Raw genomic sequence first — 26,826 nt, 5'->3', positions numbered from 1 at the left:
GTCTCCCTGAGGTCCACATGCATTCCAGACCCACTGTGGAACCCAGCACAGATGCACAGCCACACAGGGCTTGGAGAGCACACAGCTGGGACCCAAGACCTACTGAAATGTTTGCAGGGATATAGGGAGGCATAATTACTTTCATTAACATGAAAGATTCAGTGCTGTACAGAGGAGAGAATAAAGTGCTTCATATCATTAGTGCTTCGCAGAGAACAAAGCAACAAAAGATCCACCTGGATAACAGATTCTTGTATTTGCTAATGGTGCCAGCAGGCCACAGAGTGGAGTGGGTGACTTCAACACCTAAAGCCTGCCTTGTACCTCATACCCACTCATCTGCCTCACCTCCTCATCCTCCTGTGGCCAGGAGGAAGCTGGAGCTGCAGCAGTGGGACACAGGCAATGCAGAGCTCCGGGCTGGAGTGCTGGCAGTGGCACCCAGCTCACAAGGAAGCTGAGCAGTGCAGCATCAGATCTGCACAGGTTTACAACACAGGAGATCAAACCTGATTACCTGCCACGGGGAGGGAAGAGCTGGAGGGGAACTGTTCCACCTGGGCAGCAAACAGGAGCACAGCAGGATAAGATCTACTGGAAATGGGACTTCACGGGTGGCAACACCACGACTTAGGGGAAACTCCCTTTCCTGCAAGGTAAGCAGTCACCTTCCTTGCCTGTATGCAAAACATTCTGAAGGTGTGATGCACACATGGTGCTATTTATTGTTTGAAAAAATTGTGGCCAAGTGCCAGCAATGCAAGCAAATCCTTCTGTCCAGAGGGACATGACAGCTTGAGGAATAACTACCTGGCCTGGACACTGCAGAGCAGGCTGCTACAATCCTGGCTGCCCGAGGGTGAACTAGTGCAGTGATTTTCCAGCAAACATCACAGCCAAGTCCAGTGCCTCCTCAGTGCAGTCTTATCCACCCTTCTCTTCCATGCACAAGCAGGTGATTTTTGCAGCTGCACCCGTTCCTGTTCAGGATCCAGCACTGGTGGACACACTGTACCCACACTAGCCCAACTTCCCTGACTGTGCCATTGGGGACACCCTCTCATCTTCCTTAACAACTGAGCCATGGGCTAGGTACAGGGGGCAGGGACACAGACTCTGAACTGGAACAGACTCTAACACTCAGATTAAAAACACATTTAGAGGATGGTTTCATCAGGACTTCCCGTCTCTCCTTAACCTTGATCCCCAGGTGCTCAAGCTAATAATGCTTCAGATGCTCTATGGTGGGAACCTCTGAATTGCTCATTAGGCAGCCAAACCACATCAGAGCTATTCCGGGGAGAAAGCACTGGGAATCTTTACAGGAACCTTTGGACTCCGAGTCACAGTATTAGCATTGATTTTAAATGAAATAATGGTCCCTGCTGTGCATTAAAAGCATTCTTTATAGAAAGCCAGCAAGGTAGAAAAGAGCCATTGTACCCAGAGCCTTGGCATGCCTCCAGGCCCCTCTGCTCTCTGGTGAATGGCAGATGCTAATAAAGGCAATCTTCACCTCCTTGGCGCTCCACACTGCCCGGCGTTTGCTGTGGGCTCAATGAGACATCATGTACTGTCTAATGAACATGGGAAATTAGCCATGCCTCTCTCGTCCTGCCTCAAGATGCTATTAAAGAGCTTTCAGGGGTCAAAACAAGCTTTCACCTACGAGGGAGAAAGCTGCTGGCTGTGTACAGCCGCACAGCCCGCGCGGATGAACGCGCAGCGACGCACGCAGCCCTACCTTCCTTCTCTCCAACCGCGGGGCTCCGGCTCTTCCCCCTGGGACTGCTGCTGGGCTGCTGCTGCTCCTTCTCAGCCTGCTGCTGCTGGGACTGTGAGAGCTTGCTCGGGGGCATGTCCTCGCGGGCAGACTCGTGGGCTTTTGTGATCTGCTGCTGGTAGAGAGCCAAGGCGTGGGGAGGCACCTGAGGCTTCGCGCTTCCACTCTGCAACACCCCCTCTGAGAAACCTTCGGAAATCTGCAAAGCGGTAAGGGTTAGTGATGCTCATCATGTGCTGTTGATATCCATAACAATCTTGAAGACATCAGGAGTTATGAGAAGCCCCTGTCCCACACTATCATGGCAAGTCTTAGCAGAGGCCAGACAGGGCTTCAAAGCTTACTAGCCACAGGACATTTAAAAAGCCCATGACAAAGAGTGCCAGCTCTGTGCTGGTGATACTACAGGACAGGGTCAGACTTGTTCAAAACCTCTAATCTATAGTTACGTGCTTGTAGTTTTTGCCAGAAGTCACATTACAGCAGCCACATCTTACGTTGCAATATGGGAAACAGGAAGAGCATCAGGAATGGTTCCTCCCAGAGCATGCAAACCCCAAAGCAGGGATTTCCTCCCTGCCCACCCTGCATCTCTGCTCCTCCAGTGATGAGCCTGGAGATACCAGGATGCTTCTTCTCACAGCCAAAGCCACTATAACAGTACTTTCAATACATGGCGACTGAGCAGCCAAAAAGGGGGACTAAGCAAAGCTCCAGGGTGAGAAAGGTGATATCCTTCAAGCACAAGATGAAGTGCAGGGCTGGGAAGGTGCACTCTTTCTTTTTAAAGCAATAGGAGGCAGCAGTCATGTGGCAGTGAGAAGCTTTTTCTGTCCAGACCTCCCACGATTTTCTGATAAAAGAGCTCAAGAGACATCCAAATGCTGCTGGCAGAGCTGCTCCAGCAGCTGGGAACACACTCTGCACAGGGAGCACCTTGCCTGGCCGGGGGCTTGCACTGCCCAGGCACAGCTCTCTGTGGACCAGAGGCCATCCCCAGGGATGAGCACATCCTCGCAACCCTGACGCACACCACGGAGCCCAGGAGGAGAGCATGCACGAGGCACAGGCTGTGCTCCCAGTCCCTGCCCTCTCCAGCAGGATACTCACAATGGGAGGGATGGCAGCAGCTCTCTGCTTCAGCTGTTTCAGGTCCAGCGGCTTCTGCGGCGAGGAGTTGAGCCGGGTGTCGCTGGCGGTGTTGAGCAGGCTGGGCCGGGGGGACAGCAACCTGGAACCAAAACAGGACATCAGCCATGGACAGGCTCCATGGCCCACGGCTCCCCCACACCCTGCACCCCTGCTCTGTGCTGCCAAACCCAGAGGACATCCTCTGCATCAGAGAGGAGCGTGCTGGACCGCTGCTCGCTGCTGGGAATCTGGGCTCAAAGACAACCCCCAAGGGACTACATGTCCAAACAAGACCCTTATGTCAGGCTCAAGAGGCTCTTGAGCCCACTTTCCCTCATCCCCATGCTATTTCTAGCAAATCTGCTGTTGTCCAGAATAAACCTGAGGGAAAACGGACTCTAGAGCTGGTTTTGGAGCAAGGCAACCAGCCCGGATTTCATTTGGACATCATGCTAACCTCCAGAGCTCATGGGTACAGCTCACCCAGGGCTGGGGATCAGCTTCATGCTCTTCTTCAAGGACTGTCTTTTATCAAGGTGCTAAAGCCAGGGCAAGCCACCATGTGCAGGCAACTCGGGCTGTTGGGTCACTTGAAAGCTGAGAGGCTGGATTTGGATGGGATGTGGCACTCAGCAGCCCAGCAGCTGTGCAGCCCTGCACTCTCACCACTTGCTCTTCCCCTTGGCTGTTTGAGCTGCCTGGCAGACACTCAGCCAGCCGTGCAGAGCCCCTGTGCAAACATGGTGGGGGCATCCCCATGGTGCCACCAAAATGGGGTGGGATGGAGATGTGCAAAGGCCTCGGGTCAAACCCTCAGCACGTCCAGCTCCTGAGCTTATGCTGAGACCTCAGGGACCACGTCTGCCCAGGCCATCTCTTCTCTGCCCTCCCTCCCGACTCCAGTTTGTTGAAGCCAGTTCATAGTTTTCAAGCTTTACAGCTTGATTTGTTTATTTTAGCTGTTATTTCAGTGTTCTCTTCAGCCTATAAATTTCAAGGTCATTCCACGCTCACCCTTGGATGAATAAACAAGCGTGGCGGGGCCGTGTGTGGGGAATAAACTCATCATGGAGCTGGGGCTGCCCCAGCCCTCGCTCTGCACAGTGCCTGGCATCAGAGGGGAAGGGGACCCACCTCCACACTGGCACCAAGGTTAGGCACCCAGGGGAAACCAACCCAAGGACGGCAAATTTGAATTCTTTCCTAAATAATCCCAATGATGTCTGCCTGTGGAGCCACATGGGTGTTGTGAAGCCACACTCCTGGAAGGGTGCAGTGCCCCAGAATCTGCTGAGACACAGTGCTGGGGACAAGGGCACCCAGCACTTGTTCCCGAGACCTTCACGCCAGGCTGAGCGGTGGAAGTGCCACCCCAGCAGCTGCTTTGTGCACTCGTTGGTGCTTGAAGAGGTACACTGAAGCACCCTTAAAGTCCCTTTAAGCACCCTCAAGATCTTCAGGTTTCCTGAAGCCCTCCAGGATCCTGATGCTTCGGAAGCCAAAGTCAGTATTAAATTCATAAATATGCAAATTGCCTAATTTATTACGTCCCTCCCAGCAGATCTTGCACCAGACAATGGGATGTCTGTTGGGTGCTTTGCTCTGGAAATCACCATATGAACAAATCTCGGCATCTCTTACCCACCTGCTGCCAACCCAGTGCCTCCCAAACCCAAGGACCAGTGCCTTAAGATGGCTGATGGCATTGGGAAGGATGGGAAAAGAGTCAGAGCAGGAGTGAGTTGGCAGGCTCACAGCTGAGCCTCAGCAGTGTGGAAATGTCCTCTCCAAGGCATGAAGCTTTGGGGATGACCATGACACTGCATTTCCCATACTCTTTCTCCTTCTGCCACGGAGACGGATGGGGATTCATTTAACTTCCAGATGATCCAACGCCCTGACACATGACCCAGCCAAACATGACTCCATAGAATTGTGCAAAGGCAGTGGCTACCAGATCTCCACAATAGGCTCCCCCAAGCCAGAGACACGGCTCCAACACTGCACTGGCCTGGCAGAGTCCTTGCACCTTTAGCTGAGCCAGCAATGGGATGTGCAGCACCGGGATGGTCGGTGCAGGTGTCTCCTCACCATGCTGCAGGTCTGCAGCGGTAGCTGTGTGTGGCCTCCCTCACATGTCCCCATCTGGTGTGACCTCCTGCTGAACCACATCTTGGCTGTGCTTGCAGCAGCCCTCCTGCAGCACTCGCTGCATGGAACCACAGACAAGCAGCTGCCTCCTTCAGCTCGGATGAGTTAAGGCTGCGCCTCCTCAATCCTGGACATGTCTTTGCTAGCGTGAACTGCAGGAGGACCAAAAAAAGGCTGCCCCTACTCTGAACCCTTCCCTTTCTCACCGCGGGGACACCCCAGCCACCCTCTGTCCTCTTCTGGGAGATGCCGGGGACAGCTTGATGCTTTCACAAGCGCAGGGAAGAGCACCCACGCCCCGCTGGCGCTGGGTGGGTGGGCGAGCATCGGGTGATGCGGTGACGGGGCGGCTCACGCGGCATCGCGGTCCCGCTCAGCGCGAGTCACGCTGCGGCAGCGGGGCTGCGCTAACGCCCGCGGGCCGGCAGCCCTCGGCCCACGGGGAAGGCAAGGGAGCAAAGCTACAGCTGGCAAGGGCACCGAGTCCCCACTGGGAGCGCGGCGGTGCCAAAAGCTCTGAGCCAGCTGAGGATCAACCCCGTGGGTGCTCCTGGGTTGGGAAGCGCCCGATGCCAGCGTCAGCTGCAGCATTCCCATGCCAGCAAGGCTCTGCTATCGCCCGCGCCTCATCACCACGCCGGCTAAGAGGAGTGGCCCGGGAGCTGCGGGATGCCTGTTTAGTGTTTAATATTCCTGGAAGCTGGTAACTGTTTGACAAGCGAGATAGGCGCTGACTCAGCGAGGAGCCGCGATGGAAAAGTTGTTCCCAAGACGACTTGCTCCTTTGCTGCTGAGAAGTTGGTGCAAGCCACTGCTGCCCTGCGTTCGGTTGGGTTAATGTCAAACTGCAGGACAGCCCTGCTGGCCTCACTCTCCCTTACTGGGAGATTTTCTCCTGTCTGGGAAGGAGGGGAGGGTGGGGAGGGGTGGTGCTGGACTCTGGCCATTGCTGGAGAGGAGCACTGCAGCCAAGAGGCCTCAGCCCTACCACGGGGCTGGCCAGTGGCACCTGCACCACCCCTTGGCACTGCCTGTGCTGCTCGGCAGCGAGGGGCTGCACCCCAGAGGATGCTCCTGCACCAGCAGTGCTCATCCACTGGCTCCTGCATCAATCACAGGGGAAGCACAGAGGACATTCGGAGTGGCGGGATGCACAACAGCTCCCTCCGGCTTCATCCCACCACTATGCTCAGTTGCTTTTTCAACAACCCCATCCCCAGCACTGCACACAGCCTGCCCAGCCTGGCAGCACCCATCTTGCTGCCAAACTGATCCCTGTGAGCCCACAGAAGATTTCCAAGACACTGGATGCAGGGTGCCAGCCTTCAGTCCCTGCCCAGCTCTGAGTCAAAGAGGGACTGCTGCCCCTACATACAATGGCCGAGCGTGCACAGGAGTCCCACCTGGCCCAGGAGCCATCATAAAGTTCACTGCTACAAAGATGTGTGCATTCACATGTATTCTTTAAAAAATGGAAAGCCCTCTCTCCATCTGTAAGGCTCTTGGGTGGGGAGGGCCCTGTGGGAAGAGCTGGGAGGGGAGCAAGATGTTTCTCCAAGGAGGCCAGTGTTTCCCCTCCCTGTCCCAAGAGCCATCCACGGAAGGTCTGAGCCGCTCTTGGCTGGGTGGAGGGCTCGGGACTGCAGTGGCTCAGGTGAAGACCCACTGGCATGGCCCCAGGAAAGCTCGCACAGACCACGTTCTCCTGCCTTTATGACCAGGATGGATAATTTGCCCCCTACAGATCTGAGCAACATCTCTGCCAAAGGAGCAACTCGCCCCCTCTTGCAGTAAAAAGGCATCCCTGACGTGACTCTTCTCCTGCCAATGCCAAGTCAGACAGAAACCATTCCCAACCCCGGATGCTGGCAAGCAGCACAACTCCACTGTCCCTGAGAGCACATCCCGCTCCATTGCGTCACGCAGATGGGCAGCTGCCACCAGCAAATGCAGTGGCTCTGCACCCAACATCTGCCCACGGCCATGTCCTAGAAGCACCCGTGCGTTGGGACATCGCACTGCTTGTTGTGTCACAGCCCCTTTGGAAGCAACAGACAAAGGGCTGGGGGCACATGGGGACACAGCTGGGAAGTCCCTTTGCCTGGGGGAGCGCCTGAGCAGTGCTATTCCCAAGGAGGAGCTCACAAAGGCACCCATGAGCATGGTGACACAATGGAGAAGCTCATCTGGCCCCTGGGTCATGCCCTTGTCCCCCTGTCCCCACGCTCCTACCTGCTCTTGTCCACAGCATCCTGCTCATCCATCTCGTCTGCGCTGCAGGTCGCGCTGGAGTCGCTGTCGGGGTTCACCCCGGGGCCTTTGCTGCCCTTATGGCTCTCCTTCTTCTCGGCCTTGGGCGTCCCCTCCGTCCCCGCCGTCCCTGCGCTGCTGACGCTGCTTTCCACCTTCTTGTCATTCCCCTTGTCCTTCTCCTGGCTCTCTTCGCTCTCCTCCTTCTTCACCTCGCTCTTGCAGGGCTCCTCGCTCACCTTCTCCTCCGGCTCCTCCGTTTTCACCACGTCCACCACCAGGTCCTCCGGCACCTTCTCCTCGGTGCTGGGTGCCTCGGGGGCCGTCTCCGGCGGGGGGCTGGCAGCAGGAGCTGGGTTGGCAGGGGGAGCAGGAGGAGCGTCGGGGGGTGTTGCAGCCTCTTCCCACTTGACTGCCGGTTCTGTGCCGGCGTCACCTCCCGGCCCGGGTGGTGCCTTGGCCCCGTTTTCGCCTCCTTCTTTGGCTTCGGGCCTTGGCGAGGGAATGCTCTCGGTGTCGGAGCTGTTATTTACTGCAGCTGAGAAAAGGGAAGAAATAAAAATAAGGATCAGCCTGAGATTCTTGCTTCCCATATCGCTGCCTCCACCCCCTCCCTTGGGAAGAGAACGCCCTCGTTCCTCTGAGGGGGAGATGATCCCAGGGCTGGGAGAACTGTGCTGGGATCCCCAGATCCAGAGCCTGCTAAGCAAAGGGCTGTTCTGGGGGCCTCTCTGCTAAGCACGACTTAACCCCCACCCAAACATAAAATCACGCACCCAAAAGCCTGCAGACCGAGTGACTGGGAAGCTGGATTTTAAGGGAAAACCCTGGCTGCTGGCTGGTCTGGCAGGACAAGATCTGCTCCCTTCTCGCCCTCTTACCCATGGCACATGATCAGCTGTCCCAGACCAGGCACCCTACTCGCTGACTTACATCACCTGTCTCCCTGGCTCTGCCACCCCTGGAGCAGCTGGGATGATCCCAAAACACCACACGTGTTTGTTGGTGGTGGCAGAAGAAAGGAGGTCAGGGTCGGCGAAAGGAAAGCGCTGGCAGTGCTGCAGGACAGGTTAATTATTACATGGGAAGGATCATTCCCAGATCTGCCACCAGCAGCCTGATGTGAGCTGGAAGCACAAGCGTCCATGCACTGCTCAGAGTTAGGTGCTGCCAAGAGATTGTTTCTACAGCTGGGGAGAGGATCACTCCCTCCAAGCCTCGGCTGGACAAACATGGCCAGGGCCAGGAACACCAGGAGATTTCCACAGTCCCATCCCAGCGTGTCCCCACCGGGCAGGGCTCTCACGCTCATGCCCCAAAGGTTTCCTCACATGCATTCCTTGACCTGCCTCTCTCCACAGAGCTCAGACAGCTTTCAAATGCTGGTGAGAGGAGTGCCACAGAGGGACTGTGTCCTAAGAGCTGTACATCAGAGCACGTCCATCAGTCCTGAGAGTGAAACTGTACCACACTCATCAGGAATCTCAGTCTTCTCCAATCTTTTTCATTTGCAAACAAGAAATTAGGTGTCCCATCATGCAGCCAGGACGAGGTTCACAGTGTGTTTGGCAAAACTCTTCCCAAATGCCACTTGATGCTGCTCTGAATGCTACGCTGAGACGTCCAACAGTGGCTCATCTCAAACTCAGCCATGCTCTAGGCTTCCCTGCATTCCCTCCAGATGCTGAATCCATAGTCTACACCATAATTCCAACACTGAGTCTTCCCAAATGCCACTTGATGCTGCTCTGAATGCTACGCTGAGACGTCCAACAGTGGCTCATCTCAAACTCAGCCATGCTCTAGGCTTCCCTGCATTCCCTCCACATGCTGAATCCATTAGTCTACACCGTAATTCCAACACTGACTCTTTCCCCCTGTCCCTGGATTGGCCACACTCCCCCTGCAACTGCAAGGTATTGTCTGAGTATCCCCAGATGTCACCCTGGAGCCAGCACCTGTGTAACACCACCCTGGCACTTCCATGGCCATGACATTTTTCACACCCCTCATGCTTTTCCACAACTCTGTAGGGCACCCCAGCAGCAGAGCAAGAGCGGATGCTTGGAGAGTAAGGCTCAGAAGCATGTCAAGAGATCCGTCTCTAATCTCAAAATCATGTTGTTTCCTCTCAGGCACTCTCACAAAGAGCAGTAACTACTTTTACTTTGCTCCTGTGAGTCACGTATCACCTCACACAAAGATTTACCTGGAATCTGCCTTGTAATGAGTCACTCACAAGGACAATTTGAAAAGATTTCCCGTTTCAAGTCCCATTAGCCTGGGTGCTAAGGCCAGGAACCAGTGTGGTGCCAGAGTGCTGGTTAAGTTATTAAATTACTTTGACAGAAGTCAAATGGGCATTGTTGGAAAATTGTGCACATTTTCTCTGAACTCCAAACTGCTGTGCTTTCTAAGCGATAAATAGCTGAAAATTGTCACTTTCAAGTTGTTTCCTTTCTTTGGTATGGCTGGGAGGGAAAAAAATGCTGCCTTAAAAGGGAAAGGAGGAGGAAAAGCCCCACCAAGGTGCATCAGCATTGCTGGTGGCAGACCCCAGCTTCCCCTGCCTTCTCTCCAGTGCTGGGCTCCGGGAGCTCCATTGTCCAGGAAAGCAGCAATGCTCTGATGGTATGGGGAGACACAGACCTTGGTGGGTTATCTCTCCTTGAGCCCATGATAAGCTCCACGAGAGCTCACAGTGGTGGCTAAGAGCACACAGGGACCCTCCTTTGGAGCAAAACAGCAAGAAATGTGATTTACAGGAGGCCCTGGGAGGCTGTGTGCTCTTGGAAAGCGCACTGACGGAAATCAGAAACCAAAGGGCTCCCAAAATAGCCATCTGCCCAGACAGACACGGGAGGAGGGCAGTGATCCAGGGCACTCCTTGCAAGCGTGAAATCCAGAGGCATCCAAAATGCCACGAGTGCTGTGAGCCACCATCACCTTGGTGTGACTTTGGGGTGACAGACCCCTTGCGAGTGCTGATGTGTGCAGCCCCGGAGAGGCCGTGTGCGGTGCCTCTGCCACGACAAAGCCTGCAGAGCTCAGCATGTTCCCTGCCACAGCCCCCACCTGCCTCACCTTCTGCCTCCTCTGCCATCTCCTCCTCGTTGCCACTCGTCCCCGACACCTCCATCTCCTCGTCCTCAGCTACGGGAGGGAAGGCGGCTTCTTCGTTCTGAACAGCGGCGCCTTTTTTCTTCTTCCTCTTGGCGTTCCTTTCTTTCTCCTGAAGAAGAGTAAGAATGGTGAGAAGCAAAGCCTACGGGGAGTTATGGAGCAGCAGAGAGCACTGGTCCTGCCCAAAGGGTCAAGAGGGATGCTTACATTGCCAGAGACCCCCCTGCCCTGGGCAAACCCTCTGAGCACCAGGCTTTGGGACCAGACTTGCCTGTTGAAAGCCTGGCAGTGTGGTGTCACCTCGCCAAAAACTTGTGGCTGCTCTGCAATGGCCAGCCTGGCCCCACAGGGAGCTCCAGCCTCAGTATTCAGGGGAAGAATGGCACAGATACATGGACAAGGGACAAGCATGCCGAGGTCACCAGCGCAGGGCTGGCAAGAGCCTGGGGGTCACGTGTCTGCTCATGACACACGTGTGACACGTTGGTCCTGCGCATTTCCGGGCTCTGCCTCCAGCTACACAAACATGCATGGCTGAGACTTGACGCTTATCTGCAGATAACAAAGCTGATGCCCCAGATACGGCCCAGCCAACATTTTCATGCACCTGCTTTCATGACCCCTTTGGCAGGTGCTGCCAAAGAACTTTGACTCCCGTGCCAGGGCAGCTGTCACCGGTGGATGGTGGGCAAGCTCAGTGCAGCACGGCATCCCAAAGGTGACTGAGGTGACTGCCTGGTGTCCCGGCTTGCCCTGAGACAGCCCCAACCCTCCCTGGCTGGAGCACGTGCCACAGCCACGAGGGTGTGGACAGCTGCTCCCTCCTGCAGACCTAAAGGAAAAGTCTCGGCTTTGCTATTGTTTCCTGCTCTTGTTGCTTGAGTAAATATTACCAGTAGGAACAGGCTCATCATCTCCGGCTCTCCCTGCAAACCCCACATGAGTGACGTGTGTAGGACGTTTATTTACATGGATGAAAAGATAAAGCCGTGCTGGAAACGTTAACTTTGCTGCTGGATCTCTGCGCTGGGAAGAGCTGGTCCCCCCTTCCCCCACCCCCAACTTTTCAAGCCTTTAGAAAACTTCCAGATAAAACAAACAAATACGGTTGCTTTTTGCTTGGAAACGCTGCTTGCTCAAAATCTATTTTTATCAAACAGGGCAGGAGAGAGGGAAAAGAGGCACTTGAGAACCGGCTCTGTGCAGGCAGAGGGAGGAAGGCCAGGCTCTGTGGCTCCCTTTCCCCACCCCAGCCCTGCCGGTGGTGTCCTGGCGCTGCCGGCGTTCGCGCCTCTGCCACGGCAGCGATTCAGCACCGCACGTTCCCGTGTGGAGCAGCAGTTCCCCATCACGCTAATGCAGTGACAAAGCGCCGACGTTACTATGGCAAAGACTTCTCTGCCTCTTACTCACGGGTCCGTGACTCAGCCGCGGGCAGGAGCAGGCTCCTCACTGGGAATTAGCTGGGAACCAGCCTCTGCCTCAGCACCCTACTTGGCCAGAGCCCGGCGCTGGCAGCTGCTGGCAGAGCAGAGCGGTGAGCGGCCCCAGGGGCACTGTGGGTCCCTCTCCCGGCAAACCCCGCTGCTGGTATTTAGGGGAAATCATGTGAAATACAGCCAGCAGATCCTGGCTACATCTAGAGATGAGCCCAAGGCCACCACTTTGCCTCTTATCACGCCTACAGCTCCAGACTCCTTGTGCAGTCTTGCTCCTCTCTACCTTCCACCAGGTATTTCTTGAGGAGCGTCCAGGACGCGGTACCACTCACACATTCTGACTCGCCAAAACCACTGAGGATATACGGCACAGCAAGGACACAGAACCCTGCACGAGGGGTCACTCCATGCCTCCTCCTCCACAATGTCTTTCTGGGCCTTCCCAATAAATTTGGCCTCTCTCTGCACTCACCACCTCATGTGGCAGCAACAACCCAAACAGCTCCCAAACCCCGCTACCAACATGGGGCCAGTCTGATGGCAGCCTCCCATCAGGCTCAGCCTGTCCTAGCAGCAGGACCAAGGCAAGTCAGACACACTCATTCCCAGAAGCAGAGGCCACAGACTGTACTCCCAAAGCATTTTTGCTGTGCAAAGCCAGCATCATCCAAAAAAGCAAGGAACTAAAGGAATGCTGCTCAGAGGAGGTACACGGGACTTGATCTCCAAGCAGGACCAGCCCCAGCCCTGGGGATAAGTGGCCCCTCTTTCCTGCACAAGCCAAAACAAGCCCAGTAGACCAAAGTGACAGTCACACCACAGACTGCTCCCAGTGAAGACAGTGCCTATCTCCAGCCACTGACAGAAGGAGCAGCTCTGAGGACACCGTGTATCCCGATGCCCCGCTTTCCTTAAATGCCAAGATTAGCGAGTGCAGTGTGCTGAAGGTCAAGGCTAAGTGACGCTGATGCCTGGGACACATCTGAGCGGCGCAGCAGTGAAACCGAGCCAAAACACACAGCAGGGCAGATAAAGTGAAGCCTCAAGGTGGCCTGACCCTGCCCCAGCAGTAACAGGCTGCCTGTGCCAGGGTGCAGCCGGCTGGTTCCGTGTCTGTTTCCCACCCCACACCAGTCACTGCTGCCAGCACTGCCCCACAGCTCCTCAGAGCCACCTGCACACTGCTGAATCCTGCTGTCACACCTACCTGGAAGAGGAGGCTACAATATTAATGAGCCCCATTTGGGAAATGAATGAGATCTGCTAATTAAGTTTACTCTCATTTAGCATGAGGAGGAAAAGCAGAGCCACTGCATTTCCCTGCACATGATCAGCAATAGCTGCTGGTGGTGAGGTCAGGGAATAATCTGTGGATGTCATGGCAAAACTAAGTGATGCCATACTGCCTCACACGTGCTTCTTCCACAGAGGTCATGGCTGATACCAGCTATAGGATGAGATTTGGAGGTTCAGTTTTCTTGGGATTATATTTAGGAGTCAGGAAGGAAGGTCCATGGCAATTTAATCTCAGTTGTTCTTTTCTTTTATTCAGCTTTCTGGCATCTGCTGTTGCCACAAAACAATAGAGTACAATAAATAACAGCTGAATGTTCATTGTTCTTCTCCACGACCGAATCCCACAGCCTCCAATGCTCGAAAAATAAAATGATGATGCTGATATAAACTGCAAGTGAGAGTGAGCAATTAGACTGGAGAAGTCTAGCGGCTGCCTTGGAGGGACGGATGCAGGGAAAAATGTGGTTCTGCAGAAAAACACTTCCGTGATATAATTTCTGCAACATTAGGGAGCAGAGTAAATTAATACACACCAGCTCCACTGCCAGCAAAGCCGTATGATCTTATTTCAGATTCTCCCCAGTAATGAACAATGATATCTTTCTAATGTAACTTTTTATATTCAGAGGGCTTGATGCACGTTTCACAGAATATTTCATTCCAGCCTTTATATGGGTCTGGGGGTCTTTTATATAGTTTGTTTGCTTTGTTTCTAAAAACAATTTGGTGAAACATGGGAACACAGGAGTGTCTCTGTGCATAGAGAATTAATAAAAAAGAATCGCCGATGTCTTCTCTTTCTCTCATTCCTATAGACTGACTAGGATATTAAATTCCTGGGTGAGTCATTGAATGTTTTCCTGTCTTTCTTTTTACTCTTGCTGTAATAGCTTGCTTGGAAAGATTCCTGCATTGAACATTGTCCTTTGCATTTTCAAAGCACCCCTTGGGGGTTTAGCCATGTGAATTCTATTAGCCAGAAACTGGGAACCCCAGGATACTCTACAAATGAAATAATTATAATCTTTAGTGTCTCTTAGCAGTCCAAGTTATCTCCAGAACACCAAACAAGCCCCACTACATTCACACCCTGCACCACATGCCAGGAAAGAAGCAGCATTAGCCCCATCTGAAGGGGAAAATGAGGCACTGAGAGGTGTGCACATTTACTTGCAGTGCTGAAGAAAACTTCTTTCAGAGCCAGGCTTTTCTCACATTGTCCTAAATCTCTGATTTCCTTTGGGGCAAACCGAAGCAGTTTACTGCACCTAACTGCAGAACCTGCAAGGCACAGACCCGTGTGGCCCAGCTGGGCCCTCTGCTCACCAGGGCAGAACAGCACAATCTCACCAGAAACAAAGTATTTGCACAGCCATCAGAACTTGCATCCTGGCCAACACACCACAGCCCTGCTCCTCCTCCTGCTCCTTATCTCCCCAGGTACCAGCCACGCTCCAGACACCCAGGCATCTCCCAGGCAGCAGCTCTGCCTCACCCAGACCTCCCAGGGACAGACGGGTGGACAACCCTTCCCGTGCCACTCCACAGTCCCCACAGCTTTCACCCAACGTAAAGAAGCCCCCCCTTGGCTGTGGGAAGTATTCAAACCCTTGCTAGGAAATATCCACAGTTCCCAGCGCAGGCTGGGACAGGGCTCTCACCATTTTCAGTTTGTGCTGCTGTAGGATCTCGTCCAAGTTCTGCCTCTTCTTGTAGTTGAAGTAGAAGTTTTTGCACTGCGACACGGTCTTGGAGCCCACCATCCTGGCAATGGCTGACCAGTTCCGCCCATGCTCAAGGAGACCTGCAGTTGGAGGAGCAGAGAGGAGCAGGGTTTAACACCAGAGGAACTCAAACAAGACCTGCAGTTGGAGGAGCAGAGAGGAGCAGGGTTTAACACCAGAGGAACTCAAACAAGACCTGCAGTTGGAGGAGCAGGGTTTAACACCAGAGGAACTCAAACAAGACCTGCAGTTGGAGGAGCAGAGAGGAGCAGGGTTTAACACCAGAGGAACTCACACAAGGGCAGCATTATCCACACAGGACGGGAAACCTCCTCCGTGCAAGCCAAACTCCACAGGAACAATATGCTCACTAGCACCTGTCTGAATGGCTTCTAGACCAGGGGATGGCCTATGAGAGCCTGTTTTTCTTTCCAAAGGGAAAAAAGGCACTGTGCTGACAGTCTCTGGAATAAAACACGTCCCACAGCCGTGTCTCGGCAGTCATGAGGACGAGCGGTGCTCCCTGTCCTTTGGGATGGCTGCAGCAGGTGTTGGCATGCCCAGCAGAACTTGGGACAGCTGCTCTCAGCTCCAAACATGAAGCAAAGGCTCTTCCCACCACAAGGCACACACAGCCCTGCTAGGGAAGGGGAGGGAAGCCTGGGCAGGTGAGCATGCTGGCAGGGAAGCCCAGGTGATGTCCCTGGCTGGGAAAAGGTGTGCCAGGGGATTAGTGCTGATCACAGGCTCATGAGCAAAAGCAGCTTCCCAGGTTAGGCATCACACCAAGGGCTGGCAATCCTGGCCAGATGGTGCCACCCAAACAAGGGGCAAACCCAGCAGGGTGGAGGAGGATGAGGAGGAGGAAGGAGACAGTCAGCACCTCGTGTCCTTGCCATCTCTGCAGGGGTATCTGGGCACCCCTGGTCCTGCAGATGGAGGTAGGAGTTACAACCACAGCCCAGGGATGGCTGCAGTGGCACCCCAGGTTCCTGGAGGTGATCTGTGAAAGAACCATCCAAGCTTTCTGGGAAGTAACACCTCACTGCCTGCAGTTATTCCTGCTGTGTGGCTGGTCCTTCATGTGGTGTCTTGTGGGGCTGGAGCTGCCACCAGCCCGTGGGACAGTGCCAGCCTGGCTTGCTCCTGACTGCCCATGTGACGCCACTATCAGGCCAACAGTTCCCTAGCCCCTCCCTGCACCTTGTGAGAACACAGGATGGTCTGTAAGTCCAGAGTTACTATACTGCCACAGAAAGGTAACTTCAAGATGAAAGCCAGCACTGAATGAACCTGCTAAGAATATCTTTCTCCTTTGCTGGGGGATTTTTTGCCCAGAGGCCACCAACTACAGCCCTGTGGGGTTGGCAGTGGGCACTGACCCCTGGCTCCACATCCAAGCCCCTCCCTGGCTGCTCTGACACCAACGGGGCTTGGGACCACGGTGAGTCCCACCCTGGGGCTCCTGGCATGGCTCTGTTCGTGCCTGGGAACATTGCAGCTGTGCCCCAGCCCTGCTGCCAGCCTCCTGCCAAGCTGCTGCTGCCATGTGTCAGCCCAGGCCTAAAGTGGCAGCCCAACCTCTGCTTCAGCCCAACAACAAACCCCAGGGGACAGGCTGATCTCAGCACAACCACACGCAACCAGGCCCAAAGGATGCACCCCCAGGCTCTGCTCTGTGAGTCTGTGCAAGGGGAGGGCATGGCGTGGGGGCTGAGGGCATGGCTGCATTGAATAGGTAGCACCATGTACCCCCAGAGAGATTAAATCCCCCTCCCTGCTTCCCAGGTCCTGGAGAAAACCAGCAGCACCCAGCACAGCAGGAGTTAACATCCAGCTGGTGCCTGTATCCTGCCCGTCCCAGCACCAGGCTTATCAAATTGCATGTACGAGGCATCACATGCACTGAGCACCAGAAAGGCCCTGGCAAGCCAAGAAACAAGTTTGAGCTTTAACTCTGCAACTCCCAGCCTCGCTCAGCCAAACCCACGACCTCTGTCACCCCGCTGACGGGCTGGGACTTCTTAAAAAAAATGATTAAAAAAATCACATCCGGCCACCAATCCTGAGGCAACGAGTGGGGCAAGAGTCCTCCCCCTGCCGTTGCTGAATGCCGCAGGGGAAAACAGGACAGTCCCCAGTGTCACAACCCATCCCCTCTGACACAACCCACTGCTGCTTTCCAAAGCAAACAAGCAGCTCTGTCCCTCTGCTCATCACCACACTGGTGGCCCAGCACCAAGTGTGACAGCCGGGCCAAGGCTGATTGTGTGCCCCGGGCAAAGCTGGAACGAAGACACCGGCAGCGGTGTGGATGTGCCATGAGCACGGGTGCTCTGGCAGGAAAGATGCCAGAAGGCAGGACCTGGCATGGCAGAGAGCTCATGGCTGGGGGGTGATGCATGTCAGCGTGAGTGGTCCCCAGCGTGGTGTGACCTTTACCAGCCACAGGCAATGCCAGCTCCTGGCTGTCCTTCCCCCTGCCCGGGCTGGCTGTGTCCCTGCTCTCTGCTGAAGGAGCCTGCAGCAGGGCAGGTGGCCACTGCTTGGGAAGAGGAAGAGGAGGAGGAAGCTGCCTGTAGCCCCTGCCCGCGGGACCAGCAGGGAGCCCCACCACTCTTCTACATGAAACCAGAGCGAAACAGCAACACCTGCTTCCCACGCTGTAGTTATGTGCACGCTCGGGAGGGACCAGCCGAGACACCCCCGGACGTGCCGGTAAGCTCCCGGCTCACCAGGCACCCATCTCCATGAGCTGCTCCAGCAGAGCCAGCCCAGAGCCTGCTCCCCCTGCTCCGCGCTCCAGCCCGGCACGGCAGCACCAGCCCTTGGTTCCACATCGCAACTGAAACTATGACTAACCGAGTTATCAGATCCTCAGGAAGGCTGAGCTCCTCGGCTCGGGGCGGGGGCTCCGGACGCAGGCTCTGCCGCAGGCACGCAGCCACACACAACCTCGAGGTTAACCCCATCCTTCGGACCCCAACACCCGACTTACGTGCTCCGGCGGGCAGGGAGCACACCTGGAGTGTGCAGCGGGTGGGCTGGGAAGGACACGGCTGTCAGGGCACTTCTTCAAAGCCCCCCCGGGCACGGCAGCCCGCGGCAAAGCGCTGCGAGTGCTCCGCTCACACCCTCCCCACGCATTTCGCTTTCGCTCCCTCGCAGCAGCCGGAGACAGAGAAGAAAGCAAAGCCGGTTCCTTAAATCCTGGGGGCGAGAGGATTTCAGAGCCATGGGCGGCCGGGAGCGGCGAGCAAACGGGCACCGAGGCTGGAAACCAGGTCACAGGCGGCAGACTCCTGACCCCAATGGCAGAAGTTGGTGGGAACACATGCTCCGGCCCCAGCGCTCTTCCCTTTGGAGCGAACAGCGTTCTCCGCTCTGCTCTGCTCGCTCGCCGGAGCGTTCCAGCCGGCTGCAGCCGCGGTTGTTAAGGTGGATGGAAGCGCCGCCAGTATTTTCTCCCCTACCTCATCTCCTTGCTCAGCAGCTCGGGGCTATAGGGAGACTGTGCAGTTTCAGGAGATGCCCGACGTTGCCAAGAAATAATAATAATTAAAAAAAAAAAAAAAAAAAAAAAGGCAGGAGAAAGGCGAAGGGGCGGGAGCGCGGCAGCTCCGCTCCTGCCAGCCCGGGGACGGGGAGCCGGTGCCGTCGGTATGTGGCGGAGCAGCGAGCAAGCTCTAATCTGTTCCTCTGGCTGACCCGGGGCTCGTTGCATCTGAATGTGACCTCTAGACAGAGCATTAATAACGAACGTGGCGCTGACCCAAGCTGACAAGGGGTGCGGCGCTTGGCACCCGCTCCCGCCCTCCCTCGCTCACTTTCTGTCTCCCTCGCTCTCGGCTGAATGTCAGCGGCAGGGGGAGGGATCCAGGAAAACAAAGCTTGGCTAATAGTTTTCTCCGCTCTCAAGTGAATCAAAGGCGCTTTTCTTTGGGGACGTGCGCGCCGGCGAGCCCAGTGCCGCACCGACGGGGTGCCGTGGCGCCTCGGGACACCTCGGCCCCGCAGCTGCCGCCCTGGCACAGGAGGGATGGGGACAGCTTTGGCACCGGTGTCGCCACGGGCACACCGGGGCCTCTGCTCCCGTACAGCAAGTGGAGGCTGAAGGAAGAGGAGCTCGGAGAGCGGGGTACCGTGCTCAGCATCTCGGGGAACAGAGAAGAAAGCTGGAGGGGCAGCGCGGCAGGCGGGGGCTGTCCGCTCGCACCCCCTCGGCTCTCTGCAGCTGGGGGTTTTTACTAGAGACATTCCAAGGCGCTCTGGCACGGCTGCCCAGCTCCACCCTGGGCTTGGTGAGGGCGGAGAGAGCCCGTAAAAGGGTCCCTTAATGGGAGCTCGCATGGATTAACCGACCAAGGTTATAGGGGGAAAACTAAGTGATATCATTCCCGACGCCTGACGGTACCTGGTATGATCCTTCAGTACCTCCTGCGCCCACACACCCTCTTGGGAGCGAACATGGAGGCAGTTCTGGCTACAGCACCGCCAAAATGTGCCGCAATCCTATTCTGGAGAAAGACCAGCCCTACGGAGTCAGCGACACCACCCAAGGCATCCCGAAAGCATGGTCTGCATCGCTTTCCCGCACTAACCTCAGGGTGGTTTGCAGAGGCTCAGAGAAGGTGAGTAACTTCTCCTGGGCCATGGATCAGTGGGTGGCAGAGCCAGTGCACGCCAGGCTGCTGATGCTGTGCCATGGGAAGCAGTGGGGATGGTGTGTGGGGGCGAGCCCACATCCCTGCAGGCGCTGGGGTGCTGCCGGAGGGACCACGGCGCAGGCAGCCGGCTCGGGGTGCTCTTGCCACCATAGTGGGTGATGCCCTTCCCTCCTTCCTTGGTGAGTGATGCCCTTCCTTCCTTGGGACCACGGCGCAGGCAGCCGGCTCGGGGTGCTCTTGCCACCATAGTGGGTGATGCCCTTCCTTCCTACAGGTGATGCTGGCACCAGCCTGCTGTGCTCCCAGGGGACCTCTCATTTGGTGACTGGACACAAGCACGCCTCTGATGTGTCCTACAAGGGAGCTTGCAGCTGAACTTCCCAGCACCTTTCACACCCATCATGCCCCTTCTCTGCAGGGAGGCAGTGTCACCCAGCAAGGTGTGGGTACCTGACCAGCAAGGAGTTGGGATCTTGGACCAGCTCAGCTCTAGTGCAATGTCCCCTCTCTGCTGGCCCTGGCTGGGGACCCTCAGCTCCCAGGTCTCCCCTTTGAAATTGATAATTCCTATACCACTGCATCCACCTGCTGTAAAACCGTGAGCTCTGTACCCTGGTTATACTACTCCTGCCACAGCCCTTCTTTTTTGCTGTGTCCTATCCTTTGACACAAGGGGACAGGAAGACCCCCTCAGGATGCCTGCTTCTGGAAATGTGCCATCCCCTCTGGTCCAGCATGGCAGTGAGTACACGTGGAGCAGCCACTGCTGGCAGGCCCAGCTCTCTTCTTTCACCTGGTTCAGATACTATTCCCGCTCCCTTATTGTTGAAAAAATAATACTCAAAATTAAAATGTAGGCAGCAAATTATAGTAATTACCCAGCAGTTCCTCCTGACAGGCCTTTTGTATTCCATTCACTGACACTCACTAAGCAAATCCTCGCAGTTTGCTCCTACACACTCGAGAAACATTCAGCCAATGGTGGCAGAAAGTGCAGCTCCGGGGGCACGGTGGGCACCAGCACCACAGGCACGGTCCTGGGGGTGACACCTTGGCTGAAAGGCAGCCAAGCACCAGCCTGGGATGGCAGGGATGGGACTGCAGTCAACCACAGCCTCACTCAGGGCAAGTGTGGCTAATTTAAGCCTTGGACACAGTTGTGCCCTCCTGGCACCCCATCTGCCCCATCCAAATAATTTTACCACGTTGCTTTGTACAGAGTTCATGACAAACAGCAGGCACCCAGGGCACTCTGGCTGTGGACACTGGGATGGCCAGGCTGGGCTCTCCTCGCTCTGGGCTGCCCTTGCACCCTGCCTGGATAGAGGACACCTGAGTGGGAGACCCCAAGGCACATCCCCCCCCAAGGCCACCAGAAGGACAACGTGCAGCGACGGGCATGGGCTGCAAACCAGTTTCTCCACCCACTTTTACTATCAGCAGGTTTTTACAGTTGTAAATACCTCTGGTGGGAGAAGGGAAGGCTCCAACATGAGCACAGGGGAGACAAATGGAGGAAGGTGTGGAGCTGCCAGCTCGCCAGCACCACCCAGCCAGCTCCTGCACTTCAGAGGTGATGCAAGGTGGCTGACTTTATTTTAGTTTTGTAAACAGAACGGGACTGGGGAAAAAACGGTTCAGGTCAGTCCAAAACTCAGATGAATTGTTGGCAGCACTGAAAATGAGCGTTCAAAAGAGTGCCTTTGGTATCCAAGGGAATATTTTATATCTACCCAAAAGGAACTATATAGGAGTTTTCATGGGTTATTTAACTCTCTGTCATCGGTGTTTTACAATCGTGCCCAACCCTCCTCTGCCTCATCATGCTGATTCCATCCCGTGTCCTCAGTGTGGGAAAAGGCATGAAGAGCCCCAGGCTGTGCCCTGAGGATAAGGAGCACAGAGCCTGGGCAAGGCATGGGAGGACCTCAGCAAGAACCTGCCACTTGCACCCGCCTCTTGTCAAAGAACAAAACCACTTGTTAGACACCACGGGAAAACCCCGAGCCGGGCGAGAACAGGTACCAGACTTTAAAGACTAACAAAGGTCATGTGGAAACCTCCCGGTTCATCGAGTTCAGCTCCAGCACGGCTGCGGCTGCCCTGGAGCTCTGGCACTAGTGGTGACACTTGGTGGAGGGGCTAGGGGGGCAATAAACCCACCCACTGCTGAGGCTGGTGCTCAGCCGCTGCTCAGACCCCCTTCCAGCCTACCTTGAACTCCTGCCTGCGTGGGCTCATCCAGCAGGTCCCCCAAAGGCAGGAACTGCCTCAACATTGCCTTTTAAGGAGCAGCACCATCCTGCTGCTGAATGCCTCTGCACCCTGCCCAGCAGCAAAGCCGTGGGTGCTGCCTGCTTCCCGGCTTGGGAAGGGAAGGGGGAAATCCTCGAGCAACTCCGGGTAAATCAAAACCTCCTGCTTTAAGGATCACAGCCTTGGCGCAAGGAGAGAATATCACAAAAACACATTCCCCCATCGTTATCCCAATCTCTGCACATTTTGACAGACTACTGAATCGAAGTTTATTGCATAATGAAAGTGTCATTAAGCAAGAACTTTCCTCTTGCTGGGTTTTTGTTCCCCTTTTTAAGTTTAGTAACACGGTACTCCCCTTCATTGTCTCCCCTGGCAGACACAATCCTGCCTTCTCCTGAGTGGAAACTCCCTGTGCAGCTCTGTGACTGTGGAGGAGAGCAGGCAGCTTTGCTATCTCTCTGTCCCAGGGCTGTTTTCTCTCACCTCAAATGGCATGGAGTTTCATGTCCCACACACGAAATGCAGGCATGGACAGCCGGGCTGGGCTGATCTCCTGGTTGGTAAGTGCTAGGAGCAGAGGTCACTGACCGTCCCCATCTGCCAAAATAGCCTGGCATGGTAGGGCTGACTTTCCCTGGGACTCACATCTTGCTGAACTCCCTAAACCAGCCACCTATGGGCTCTTACTGGTACCAGTATGGAGGAGGGTGCCTTGGGTGGCCGAGTCCTTATGGTGAGGACTGTGCCTGTGCCTCTGAGCCCAGCCTGAGCAGGCCACCACCCCCTCTGCCCCTGCCCAGCCGTGCTGGCAGCAGCTCTGCCACCGCCTCCTCCAGCCTCTGAGGTTACCTCCGGAGTTTCACAGTTGCTGTGAGTCGGAAACCCCCACCACGCAGGTCCCTGGAAATGCCAGACGCAGCCAGTTCGAAGCATTAAAGCGGCTGCTTCCTGGCAGAGGGGAATTTGGCTTTTCTGTAGAAGTCTGGTGTTGCAATCTCAGTTTCCCAGGTTGTAACGAAGGGAGAAACAATCAGCCATTGGGCTTTACACCAGCAAATCTCCCTGCCTCCTCCTGGCCCCTGGGCTGGAATAGTGCTACATGCTCCCACGCTTCATCCTTCCTTCACACAGGCTTTGGCAGCTGGTGCTTACTCCTTAAGTGCACCTCCAGCATCAAGCATAAAACAACAAGGGGCACTTTTTAACAACCAGATGCTGATCTCCAAAATAAAGCAGTGCTCGGAAAATATCCCTCCAACGACCCTCCCCTGCCAGCATCTGCTCACCCCATTACCTGGCCCCAGGCCAGTTTGCTTGATTAAAGTCTATCTATTAAGTTTTGTGACTATAGAGAGCCCCGTTCAGCAATGCACAGGATTGGCACTGGGTTGTAAAAGAGGGTTGGAACAGCTTAAAGGCGAGCGAGCCAAACACTTTGGGATATTCACAAGCAAAGTAATCCAAGTCCACAGCTCCCACCGGCACCTGGGCAGCCGGCGCTCCAGAACATGTAATCACCATCCCAGCAGCAGGTGCATTTTCCAAGCTGAGCCGAACCTGCTAACACGCCTATTTGCCTTTGCCATCCCAAACGGCACTCATTTCCATTTTAATTTCCCATTTACAATCCTCTCCGGGCCAGGAGAGTCGGCAGCAACGCAGGCGAGATGCACGGGCTGGGGACGTGAGCTCGACAGCCCATCAACAGGACGTGACTTTGGCAAAAAATTAAAGCAGTGAAAGGGCTGGCACAGAAGCGGCACGAGGAGGGGAAGTGGCAAGAAGGGCTGTGCTACACTCAGCACTTTTTAAAAACGGTCTCAGCAAAGGCTCTGAATCAGCTCCAGGATGTAAAGTCACCGCACGCTGCCCTGGCTCTCGAGAGCTCCCCAACATGTGCCTGCGGAGTGCTGGGGTTCACCATCTTCTCCCTGAATCCCAGGGCTTTGAACACAGGCAGACACTTTCTGTGTGCCTTGAACAGATCACACCAAGGCCATAAAGCTCCTAAGAGTGGGGTGACACTACACCCCATGCTACAGGCACCAGCAGCTCCAACACTGCAATGGACAACGCGCCTTCCCCATTTCCTACAGCCAACTCCTGCCTCAGGGGACACAATGCCTTCAGCCACAGCCCAGGCATCCCTGGTGCTGGCACAGCTCCTGGGATGGAGAAGCTGAGCACACTCCCTGCACCATGCCCTGCCTTCCCCACACCCTCCCTGAGGCGCGCTGGGAACAAACCAACAGGCAGGATCCAGCCCCACAGCTCAGGATCCACCACACTGCACCAAAGACAGCAGTCAGATTCTTTCCATCCCCAGTTGCTGGATTAGCTCCAGCACAGCCGATAAAAGAAAGAAAATGAGTGTCTCACCTTTTTTAGCCGTCTCCATCTCCTCTTCAGTCCAGCGAGAGCTTTCATTCATTTCCAGGGAAGCTGGGAAGGAAGAAGGAAAGAGAGCAGTCAGCTGCGAGCAGGAGCCAGCAAGGCCAGCGAGCTCAGAGGAGGTGTCCCAACACCCAAACCCTGTCCCATGCCCTGTCCCCTGGAGGCATGACAAAACCCCACGCAGTGAAGAAGTGCTCCCACAGGAAAGGCTGTCATGGTGTGGGCTCGTGAGGCTTTTCCATGCCACAGTACCCCACGCACAAAATCCCCTCGGGATGCACCTCGGTGGTGTAAAACCTCCACTTTGGGCCTGAAAGCAAAGCCAGATGGCTTGAGAGTGGCAGCAGATTTCCTGCTAATGGTGCCACGCACCCTGGCCCAACAACAGGTACCTAAGATGGAGCTGGCTGGGGCTGTGTGCTTTGGAGGAGGCAGACACAGGGTGGGACCGTCAGAGACGGAGAAACAGCGTCACCTCAGTGGTGACTTTGGCCGACTGCATCTGTCAGTGCTGGCCACTGACAACACAAGGGTGTTGGCCGTGTGACCGCAGGCTCCCTCTGTGCCACCACTGGGCTCTTGGACAGCACCTCCAAGCCACTTCCAGCAACAGTGGGGGCCTATCTGGAGCAGTGCCCATTGAAGGGGACATGCTGCTCCATCCAGGAGGCTGACAGGGGTGTCAGCATCTGATGCTGCCTCTCTCCCCAACTCCAAGCAGGTGCTGGGGACACCAAGGTCCTGCATAAAGCCTTCACTATGCACCAGTCCTGCTGGCAGCCTGGCACAGAGCAAACCCTACAATAACAAACTGGGGTGTGAGTCAGAGACAAAAAACAACTCGGTAAGGAAACAGATTTCCGGCTCAGGCTGCCAAGGGGTTATTACTCTAAACAACAGGCAAAGCATTATTTCAACAGTGATGAAAGATGTTTTGACAGTGTCCTTTCAAAATGGAAAACAGGCTGATAGGTTCAGGATGAAGAATACAGGCAAGGAGAGAAGGAAGGATCTTCGAAGAAGCTCTACAAGAAGCTGAGACCCTGTGGGAGGACAGCGTGAGTTCCAATGCCCACAGCAGTGGGCAGAAGAATCTCCTTCAGAGCCGACTGAGCACGACTGCAGGTGTCACCTCCCGGAAGACAGCACAGGTCACTGCCTCCCCCAGAACCGTGTCGCCCCTGGGACACCAGCCAAGAGGGAGGGAAATTGATACCTCACCGCTTCCCCCTGGCAGCAGGCACTGCCACGGCCACGGCGCTCGTTTACGTAAAAGCGAGTGTCCCCAACGCCGTGCAGGCCCTTGGCTCAGCTGGTGATGGCTGTTATTGTATGGTACAGAAATGTCACAGAAATGGCCCGTTTGGTTTGATTAATGGCATCGCCTGAGGTTGTGCAGTTATGAAACAGATGCCTACGGGGAGCTCCGGCACGCTGCAGTTAAACCACAATACGGTTTTGTGCTGGTTTTTAATGTTCAATTGGTATTTAAAATGCAATAACTTTCTTAGCCAACCTAAATTAAAGCGCTATTGGAGAGACATAAAGTGAAATCAATTGCTCAGATATGTCACTGGAATTGATCCATTCCTTTTTCCCAATTTAACACGGTCTAAAGGCTTTCCTCTGTGTTCGCAGTGAAGTTTATCAAGGACTCTGAGATACCAGGATAAAAAATCCCATCTAAGTTACTGGCATTATCTGCTGCTTCTCTGCAGCATTGCTGAGCAAGTTGGAGGGAGAGAGCAGGGCTCTGTTGTGCTGGGGACTATTTATATCGCCTGTATGAAAACAGAGCGCTCGCAATCAAGGCTTCAGCCAGTTGTCAGCAGAGAACAGGGAGGCGAAACACCTCCGCGTGATTTATGGCACATGGAACAGCACAAGCAAGAAACTGCAGAGCAAGGAATCCGAGAGGAGTCACCCTGCTTTTATTTTTACCTGCCTTAGGTAGCACAGCAATAATTCTCTACTTTGACAGAGTAAAAAATATAGGAAAATCAGCCAAATTCCTTGATGCATTGGCTTCTGTAAGTCAATACATCAGTCCACTCCCTGGGGTGGCAACTAGTGATGCTGCAGGTGCCAGAGGCAGATGTGCCCAGTGTGGGGCTGTGGATGCTGCCATGAATTCCCATCTAGCCCAAGGCCAGCATGGCAATGTGGCATGGCAATGGCCACGCTGTGGGCTGGTGCAGTGTCTGGATGCCATGGTACAGGCAGCACCCTTAGCTGTATCAGGCATGGATGGAAAGAGACCAGCCCAATGCCCAATGCCAAAGAGCAGTAGGTCCCACAGGCTGCAGCTGCTCAGGCTCCAGACAAATTTGAAAACAGAGCAGGCAGAAGTGGCAGAGACCCAGGCAAACCTGGGAGGGCAGAGCAAGGTCTCATGCAGAGGTTGAGGGGAAGCCAAAGTAGCTGCAAAGGGAATCAGCTCCAAGTGCAGGAGGGACACAAGCCTTGCCAAAGCACTGCTAAAACTGAAGGCTTCCCTTTTTGTCTTTTGCAACACTTTCCCTCTGAGGCCATAAAACGCATGAACACTCAGCCAGGAAAGCCCAGGCTTGCAAATACCCCCACTTATCCTGGTGACCACACCAAGTAAT

General features: G+C 55.0%; 1 protein-coding gene across 14 annotated transcripts in view; it reads right to left on the bottom strand.

Annotated features, from left to right (window-relative positions):
* NCOR2 (nuclear receptor corepressor 2) overlaps window positions 1–26,826 on the bottom strand; it is a 229,991-nt gene that overhangs the window by 29,095 nt on the left and 174,070 nt on the right. For all 14 annotated transcript variants that reach the window (XM_041410484.1, XM_041410491.1, XM_041410492.1 and 11 more), the window contains 6 exons: window positions 24,203–24,265; window positions 14,835–14,977; window positions 10,400–10,547; window positions 7,298–7,853; window positions 2,894–3,014; window positions 1,745–1,982 (listed from right to left, as the gene is read on the bottom strand). In XM_041410484.1, coding sequence (XP_041266418.1) covers window positions 1,745–1,982; window positions 2,894–3,014; window positions 7,298–7,853; window positions 10,400–10,547; window positions 14,835–14,977; window positions 24,203–24,265 — 1,269 coding nt within the window. The remainder of the gene's footprint in view (window positions 1–1,744; window positions 1,983–2,893; window positions 3,015–7,297; window positions 7,854–10,399; window positions 10,548–14,834; window positions 14,978–24,202; window positions 24,266–26,826) is intronic.

Source organism: Onychostruthus taczanowskii, unplaced genomic scaffold, assembly GCF_017590055.1.
Source record: "Onychostruthus taczanowskii isolate IOZ18803 unplaced genomic scaffold, ASM1759005v1 scaffold32, whole genome shotgun sequence".
NCBI classification, from domain to species: domain Eukaryota; kingdom Metazoa; phylum Chordata; class Aves; order Passeriformes; family Passeridae; genus Onychostruthus; species Onychostruthus taczanowskii.
The sequence above is the reverse complement of the archived record's forward strand: the minus strand, read 5'-3'. Positions and strand labels throughout refer to the sequence as shown.